At 52.9% G+C, this 9138-nt stretch overlaps 3 protein-coding genes across 3 annotated transcripts; 1 reads left to right on the forward strand and 2 right to left on the reverse strand.

The window, feature by feature from the left end:
• Positions 1-1232: 1232 nt before the first annotated feature.
• On the forward strand, positions 1233-1734 carry CLAFUR5_04052 (uncharacterized protein; the record flags this gene model as incomplete). Its single annotated transcript, XM_047903200.1, has 2 exons — positions 1233-1275; positions 1328-1734. 2 exons carry the CDS (start codon positions 1233-1235, stop codon positions 1732-1734), a joined length of 450 nt encoding a protein of 149 aa, XP_047760102.1.
• Positions 1735-1855: 121 nt separating this feature from the next.
• On the reverse strand, positions 1856-3855 carry CLAFUR5_04053 (Dehydrogenase xptC; the record flags this gene model as incomplete). Its single annotated transcript, XM_047903201.1, has 3 exons — positions 1856-2743; positions 2796-3321; positions 3380-3855. 3 exons carry the CDS (start codon positions 3853-3855, stop codon positions 1856-1858), a joined length of 1890 nt encoding a protein of 629 aa, XP_047761022.1.
• A 734-nt stretch (positions 3856-4589) lies between these two features.
• CLAFUR5_04054 (ABC multidrug transporter MDR2) lies at positions 4590-8653 on the reverse strand (the record flags this gene model as incomplete). The annotated part of the gene is made up of 4 exons (XM_047903202.1): positions 4590-5945; positions 6018-6779; positions 6827-6915; positions 6985-8653. 4 exons carry the CDS (start codon positions 8651-8653, stop codon positions 4590-4592), a joined length of 3876 nt encoding a protein of 1291 aa, XP_047761023.1.
• Between the last annotated feature and the right edge of the window lie 485 nt (positions 8654-9138).

Raw genomic sequence — 9138 nt, forward strand, 5'->3', positions numbered from 1 at the left:
TCGCTGAGAGGTCGAGGATGTGCTCACGGAACCTCACGAGCTCGCTGAGATGTGTCGACTCGAGATTGGAACGAGGAGCTTCATGTGTGGGAGAAGGTACCTCCCACTTCCTCGCGATGGAGCCACATAGATCCTGACGACGAGAAGTTTGCTATGGCAGAGGGGAGCGATCTCTTGCTTCCGATGGTACTGAGATTGTGCTAGACTGCGAGGAAAGACCGAGAGCATCCTCCATGCTACGCGGGACACGCAAATGTATGTAGCACACACTTCCGCCTCGAAGTAGCGGGCTACCCAGTGGCGATGCAATAGTCTGCGCGTTGTAGCAAGAAGAATGTGTAATGACAGCTCTTTCCGCCTAACAAGCTCAGTCTCTCCTTGCTTGGTCGCAGAGATGATGTGAAGGAACCGTCTCGTCGCGGTCGGGAGCTGCCTTCATGGGAATCGCGATACTAATCTGGCTCCGCTATACTGGCGCCATCTGTGGCATCGTTTCCTTGACCAGCAGAGTGGCCGTGGTCTTCTATGACTGTGGGACGCTGCCATAGTCATCGCATCACATGTGACCCGAGTGCGCTGGTTTATCATATTGGCTGCCGGTGGTACAGGCTCGCCTTGGCATTCACAGGCTCCGTGGCTCTTGCATGTCTGTGCAGCGATGAAGGCGATATGAGCAGCCACATACACTTCTTGTTCGTAGAGTCGTCCGATCATGAAGTGTGAGGGGCAACGTGAAGCCATGCAAGGCTTGATCCAGCTTTTTACACCACGATGGCGAGTCGCCACCAAACTACCGAATTCCAAGGGTGCCCCAGACCGTTATATAGATTTGCGATGATGTTTGTCTAGGCGCGGGGACTATGAGGGATGTAATTTATTGCGTGTTGGTTGCGGATTGAGGGAGGATTCCCCGAGGCCTGCAAGCCTCGTAGATAAATGTTCTCGTTCTTCCAGATCTGTGTGGTTGACTTCCAGATATGAAGCACTCATTGTCCTGCTCCATGGCTTCATGGATAGTTGTATTGCATTCCAATCATGTCGGATCGAGTAGCTGTGGACAAGAGTCGTATGTAGTTTCGTCATCTTCAACGGCGGAGGGAAGACGGGTAGTCCCACCTGCTTCGGACAGGGATGGTGGCTAAACTGGTTGCATTTTGGGACATAAACAGTTCAGCACATCAGAATCACCACGCATATTACCTCTCTACCACAGAACATCGCCCGCGTACATCATGGCGTACACTAGACAGGACTACGACCGCATCATCGAAGCTGGTAATGGCCAACGTCCAACTCATTACAGTGGCAGCTAGCTAAATCTATGCAGTATGGCCGGACTACCGCGACACCGACGGACCACATGACAGATATGCTCGCCGCATCCTAGATCTCCAGCAGCAAGTCGCCGCGCGCGACATGAACATCCTCAACCAGAACCAGACCATCGCGCACCAGAACGTGGTGCTCGCCACCTGGTCCCAGACCCTCCAAGCTCAGAGAGAGCACATCGCCCCCCTCGACCAAGCATTAAGCAGCTTGAAGCAGCAAGTCGAGCAGCTGACAGTCCGCCTGAACGATAGCGAGCGGAACCACAAGAAGGCGGCGATGGATGCGAAGGCAGCGGCCGACAGTGCCAAGGGACGTCAGGAGGAGTATGACAGGCGTATCGCGAAGCTGGATGAGGAGAAGCCAGCGATCAAGGCGAAGTTGAGGAGTATGGCGGACAACATTTGAGCAGAGACGAGAGCAAAACGATAGGAGGGTGGACAGTTGGGCGGTGCTGTCGAAATACAACAGCCTACGCGTGTCTCGCCTTGATCATGTCTGCGGCCTTCTCCGCAATAGCGTAGACATATTACAAGGTCCTGTCAGCTTGTGTATCAGATTGGGTCAGTAATGTTGAGCTCACTGTATGGACCAGCCTCGCCGCGGGCAAGAGTGGAATCACGCTCGAGTCCACCACACTTAGTCCCTCAACCCCATGTACTTTCAAATCGGGCCCGACCACGCCTCCGAGCTCCAGCGGCATCATAGAACAGCCACCACTAGAGTGTGAACAGGATGGGTAGAGGAGTTTGTGCTTGTTAAGCGCTGCGACTACCTCCTGTGGATCCGTGTAGTTCGCTCCCGGGTAGATCTCCACCGGGTGGAATGCATCGACCAAGACAGGTGTGGCAAGAATTCTCCGTGTGTAGTTGACCGCGGAGCTAACGAGGAGTGTATCGATTGGATTTGACAGCGTGTTGTACTGGACGATTGGCGGAGAAGAGCGAGGGGAGGTATTGTTGAGCAGAACTGCACCACGCGAGAATGGCTTCTGGATTAGGTTGAAGAAAGACGCAGTCCAGCCGTTGAACGCGAACTCGTAAACGCCATTTGTAGGCGAGGTCAATTGACGTTGCAAGATCCGGAGCTGTGCCTCATATCCTTTGTATACACTGTCCGTGTAAGCGTCTGGAAGGTACTCGTTGTAATCGTTAGAGGAAATCGTTCGGGCCGTCTCGAGAAGCTCAGGGCCGATTTGAGGAAGGGAAAGTGAGGCGACGAGCTTTCCAAAGCAAAGTGTTAGCGGACCTGTTTTGTTGTCATCATACTGCTTTCTTGCTTCCTTGTACAGGGACGCGTTCAGGACTAGATCCTGCCACTGGAGACCGGCATATCCGGGGAGATTCCACACCCAGTTTATCGCGGGTGTGTCTTGTAGGTTCATGCCCACGCCTGGAAGATCATGAAGGACAGGAATCTGTGAGCCACGTTAGCTAGAGCCTTTCATGTGATGAACTGTGCGCGGGAACCTTTGCTTCTTCGAGCACTCGGCGTGGCCCAATACCAGAAACCTGCAGGAGGTATGGGCTGAAGACCGGTCCGGCAGCGAGAATGACCTCCTTCCGCGCTGAAATGAATTTCATTGCAGCATCTTGGTCTGTCGATTGGCGGCCACCAACCTCAACCCCGATCGCCACTCGGTTATCGAGATCGATCCGATGCATTCTCGCTTCGACAAGGACCCGCAAGTTTGCCCTGCTAGCGACCGTGTCATAATATGCAGTCTTGGCAGAGCTCCTCGTCTGGGTGCTCGGCTGTTGTGTACTGGGTACCCAGAAGACTCCGGCTCCATCATCTCCTGCTGCCAAGATGCGAAGATCTCTCTGCAAATGCTGAAGGGCATCGAGAAAGAGTTCCTGTTGAGGTACGTGCCATGGCGAGAAACTGCTATGCACTGGTCCCTCGCTGCTCCATGACGAGAGATTTGAGACTAGCCCAAGCTCTATAGCGGTTCCATCTTCAGGCAGGCTGAAGTTTGAGCTTTTCAGAAAGTATCTATTGTGCGTCCATGTCAGCAGTGCTTTCATAGCCGCGAATCATTCATTCAACGCACGGATAAAGCTCATCCCAACCCCATCCATCGTTGCCCAGCTCTCTCCATGCATCGTAGTCTGCTCGAGACCCGCGGTTGAACAACATGCCATTCACGACGCTGCCGCCCCCTAACGTTGCACCCGTGGCGATTGGAAGGACGAGGTCGTGGAGATGATCGACAGGTGCGATAGGGAAGGTGTTAAATAAGCGTTGTACAGCGGGATCATCTTGCATAGCATCCGCGGAATAGAAGTTGGACGTCTGTGGTATATTGATCGTGGCATTGTCTTCCACATGGCCGTATTCAATGACGAGCACAGTTCTTTCAGAGTCTTCCGACAGACGATTAGCGACCACGAGGCCTGCAGAACCTCCGCCAATAATGACGAAGTCGTAGGTTTCGTCGACATCAGCAAGGTTACTAGTTGCCTCCGATCGCACAGCGAGGGTGTTCAGGACCGAGAGGAATAAGAGTGACCAAATGGTTGGCGCCATTGGTACTAGATGGGCACCTCTTCCTTGGCAAAAAGAGCTCTGAACACTCCAAAGCGTACGCACGTAATAACAATGTCGAAAAGTCCAGAGTTGACTGTCCTAGTGCGCGGCCAAACGAGCAAAGAACGTGATGCGTCTAATAGGTTGACTGTCTCAACCTCGGGCTTGACAACAACCTGGAAGCCTAGAGAGGTCACACCTTGAGGCTATATCCTCTCACGATCAGGATGTGTCCGTTGTTGGAGCGGCGTATGCTGCGACACCCTTGCGCGATGGTGAGGACCTGTAAATGTTATACTCAAATGACGAGTAAGCCGTCGTGAATCCTGTCAGACTCACATGGGACTAACAGCCGGACATGCATTATTGGCTCTGAACTCTGAGTCTGGCTCTTGGGGTTCCCGAGTCAGCTATGGGTTTCAATCATCCAGTCCACGCATTCGGCAGTTCTGGTCGGCACATTGGTTTCCTAGAACAGGCATTACGAGGACGGTGTATGTCCAGGGATTGTAGGAATTATCCCTTGGTTCCTTCTCCTGGTCAAAGTCTTCAAACGTCAGTTTGGCCCCTGCCAGCTGCATCCCCATCTGCCACGTCACTGACAGGTACATGGAGGTCGCACAGACATGATCTCACACCTCGAACAGGTCTAGTGAGCCGGACGATCCTGTTCATAGAAGAAGACTCTTTGGTGTACGATTCTGCAAAGGGATGGCGCCGTCGGATTGGCGTGTTTATTGCTCATTCAACTTTTGCTGAAGCACGTTCTTGTGATACCAAGCATTCCGTACCAGCAGCTCTCGATGAGTGCCCTGGTCAATGCATCGACCTTGGTCGATGATGAATATGATATCAGCGTGCTGCACAGTGTGTAGTCGATGTGCTGCCACCACCACTGTGACCTTGCGCTGTTTGTTGATGGTATGCAGCAGCTGAGTCTGCCATTGAGCTTCAGCCTCGCTGTCAAGACCTTTCGTTGGCTCGTCGAGCAGAAGGATCTTGGCGTCTCGTACTAGTGCTCGTGCGATGCACAGCTTCTGTCTCTCACCCCCAGAGAAGCGTTTCCCTCCTGTTCCACAATATGTTTGGTAGCCTGAAGGTGGTGCTTGAATGACGTCGTGGATGCCTGCGCTTCGAGCAGCGCGTTCGAGTTGGCTGAGTTGGCTTGATTCCGCTGTTGGATCGGATCCTATGCTGATGTTGAAGGCAACAGGGGCATCAAAGACCGCATTGACCTGTGGCACCAGAGACATGGCTCGTCGGGTACTGTGCCATTCACCATCTTCGGCATCGACATCTATGCCATCGACGACAATGCGACCTTGCGAAGGTGAATACAGTCCTTTGACCAGGCTGAGGATTGTGGATTTTCCGGAACCGCACTTGCCAACGAGGGCACAGAACGACCCTCCTGGAATGCGAATGGTCAAATCGCGGATAACGTCGCTCATTGGTCGACTTGGATAGGAGAATCGCACAGATCGTATGTCGATAGCAACTGCGGCTTTCTTTCGCGACAGGTCGTCAGGTGTAGAAATGGCCTCTGAAGCCAAGAATGTCTTGCTCGCTGGGTCCGCTTGATGTAGCTGTTCATTCGGTGTCCAGTGCTTTTGTTGTCGAGGCAACAATGCGACAAGGTCCGAGATTCTAACTGCGGCGGAGCTGACCTCGCCAATCTTGTGCGGAAGAAGCATGAGTTTGCTTAGACCATGAGCTCCAGAAGCGAGTGTAGGAATAGTCAGGAATAGCTGCGTTACACTGTACTGTCCTGAGAACACCTGACGAAGTCCCCACCAGTACGCCAGTCCGTTGACGAGAAGTGGCAGACTCATCGATATCGCCAGGTAGAAGTTGGCACACATCACTTTGCGCATGAGCACAACGTGACTCGAGTCAAGGCTGTGCGTCAACGATTGCAGTATCTCGTCTTCTAGACCGAATAGCATGATGTGACGCAGCGCTGCTACGGCGGATTTGGCGATGTTGACTGAGTGCCTAAATGCCTCAAAGTGTCGAGCATAATATGGACCGAGAAGTTTCGAGCACAATGCGCCACCCGTGGCAGCCAATGGAAGGGTTGGCAACAGCATCTGATACGGTCCACCAGTGGTCAGTAATTTGTTCTGCGTCCAGGAAAGTGTACTCAAGTGAGTGATACTTACTAATGCAAGCTTCCATGCAATCATGTGCGCCACTGCTGGCCCGGTCACGAAGGAGATGGTAGCGCCAACAGTAAGCTCAATGATGATGTTTGCCAGATCGCCGAGTAGTGTCGTGTCCGTAAAGAATGTGGTCCCAATGTACCAGTTTTCATCATGCCATTTTAGGCTCTGAGCGAGCAAAGCTCGCAATGAGAGCACCCTTGTTCGGCAAAGGATGTCTTGGGTGACTCGCTCGATCGCATAAGTGCTGAAGAACCCGGCAGCACAAATAATAACACCAACTGCCATGAAGATCATGCAGTACGGACGAGTCATGGTCAGCGACAAGGACTCATGGCGCCGTTCTTGAGCGACCTCGTTCTGAGCACTTGACATGATGGCCGTCTCGATGACAGGGGAAGCACTTAGAACCACGGTGGCCAGAAATGCAATAGTGATGTACAAGCCATGTGCTCGAGTGTGCTCTCGGAAGCACGATACGACTTGATAGTATGCTGATGAGCTGCTGAGTGGCTTGCTCTCGACGTAACCCTTGGCTGGGCGGCTCTGTGAATCAATTGCATTCGGCTCTGGCTCTGGCTCTGCCTTGATGGGGGGCACAGAACAATGAATCGTGGAGCCTGACTCCACCTGCTGTAGACTCGCCATCTTTGCAAAGGTCCCATGCCTCGAGATCAGCTCTTGGAAGCTTCCTTGTTCCACTACAGTGCCATTGGCTATTACGAATATGTTGTCACAGACTTGCACTGTTGACAATCTGTGCTGCGCCGACTTTAGTGGAGTGTAAGCTCGTTGAACGTTCCACTGACCGTGATCATAACAATCGCTCGATCACGACTTCTGGATCTTATGTTGTCTAGAATGGCTTTTTCGGTTAACGCATCGACCTCAGATGTTGCTGGTTACAAAGGACCGAACATGAGTGGACATCCTCGTGAGAAAGTATGGACGGGAGGGATCAGCGTACCTTCGTCCAAAATAAGGATGGGAGAGTCACGAACCACTTCTCTGGCTAGCGCAATCTGCTGAGTCTGACCGCCGCTCAGGTGTACACCTCCGGGTCCCACCTCGGTGGCCATGCCATGTTGAAGGCTCGAGACGAAGCCCAAGGCTTGCACCTGTTCCAACGTGTCAACAACTCGCGAGACAATGTCGCCCACGAGAGGCGAACTTTTGACCGCCTCGTCCCATGTCTGTCCACCGCGAATTCGCGCTACGACTTCAGTGAGAGAGCTCTGCAGCGGCCAGTCCACAATGCGACGGACGAGCCCGTGCGCAACATTTTCGAGAATCGAGCCGGCCATCAGCACTGGATGCTGCTCTGCTATCGCAATAGTACTGCGCAGGCTGCGAATGTTATACTCGCGCAGGTCTCTTCCATCAAGCTCAATCGATCCGGACTGAGGGTCATGCAATCGGCACAATAGACTTGCCAAGGTCGACTTTCCACTACCCGATCGCCCCACCAACGCGGTGCTACCACGACCTGATATCTGGAGGGAAATTCCATCGAGTACGCACGTGTCCTGGGGCCCGGGATATTGAAACTTGACGTGACGTACGGTGAATCCTCCAACCGTCCTCGACACTCGAACGCCTTCCGTTGAGCTTTCGTTGATTCGTGAGACTCGTGCCAGCATTGGTTTCAGATGGCCATAGGACATCACTGCAGCATTGAATGCCGTCAAGGATGGTATAAGGGTGGGGATAGTAAAAGCCACGGCAATCAAGTTGTTCGACACAGCAGTGGCCCGTCCTAGAGTAGTCTGCCGCGATGCTGCTGGTGTTGACGCGATCCGACCCAGTTCCCAATCCGCCAATGCCCTAAAAGCAAAAGGTAAGAAGTGAGCAAGCCCTGAATAGCTCGCAGTAAAGAGAAGCTTCGCCTTGAGGGTATCTTCCACCCCTTGCAGTCTCTGACGGAAATGCTCTGCAAATTTGCGGGCTGCTTGGAAGGCATGAACCACCATAACATGACTGACAGACTCGGAGGCAAACGCGCGTGCCGCGTTGACACAATCATCAATGCTCCTGTTCCACTTTGTCTCTTGACCGAGCATTGGCAACCCCAGATAAATCGGGAGCAGCGCGGACATCCTCCACGTCAAGGTGGGAGACTCCCAGATGCTAAGCCCATATGACGCCAATATGAATGAAGTAAGCGAGATCAGAATGCCCAACCGCTCACTGATACCTTGCCTGATGTGGTCAATGTCGGTGTCCAGGTAAGCGTCCAGTTCACCGGGTGAGAGCGCCTCGGAAAACGCAAGTTCCTGATGTATGAGTGCATTCATCGCGGCGTACTGGATACGCTGCGTCAAGCGCTGGCCATACATGCCCCAACAGCCCAAATAGATATAGGTGAAAATGAATTGGCCGCAAACGATGATCAAAAGTGCGTCGATATGTCGAAAAGCTTCACGCTGGTATTCATGGCTTTGAGCCGACAAAACCGAATCTTGAGCTACCACTTGGTCGAAGAGTCGAGTGTAGACGGAGCCAAGAATCGGAGTCAATGCACCTGCGATGATGGCCGTCGCCGTTCCCACCGTCAAGAGCAGGGTATCGATAGTACAACAGTTCGGGCCGAGAAGAAGACTGAGACCGAGACTGCAGGTGGGAAGGTAGAACGACATGTTGAAGATGGCAGACCGATTTCGAAGGAGCAATGCGAGCAGTCTGGGTAGGATACTTGCGTTGACAGTCTGCGTCTGTATGAAGACAAGCTTGGATTGCACCGTTCTGCTTCATTAAAATCTCTGTATCTGCCGCGAGGACTTTCCTGAGCACCATGCAGTCTATCACATGAAGATACGCCGTGATCTGTGTGCGAAGCGCAATGCATACTTACAGCGGGTATGCGTGTTGGTGTCCTGGATCTCTGTTAGTGTTGCAGTCTGCCATCGCGCGTCAAGGTTCCTGCTGCTGTCTGCTGCGCAGGTCATGGACATGGCCGCGCGGCCCGGGCGAGTGAGAATCCCCTTGCCTGGAGGAATTCCTTTTCCGAACGGAACCGCACAATGCTGGACAATGCCTAGGGCCCGTTCGATCACTCAATATTGTAGACAGCTAATATCACAGGTCGAAAAGTCGGTACGATATTAGGCTACGATATTAGGGT

This window comes from Fulvia fulva, chromosome 4 (assembly GCF_020509005.1).
Source record: "Fulvia fulva chromosome 4, complete sequence".
Lineage (NCBI taxonomy): Eukaryota > Fungi > Ascomycota > Dothideomycetes > Mycosphaerellales > Mycosphaerellaceae > Fulvia > Fulvia fulva.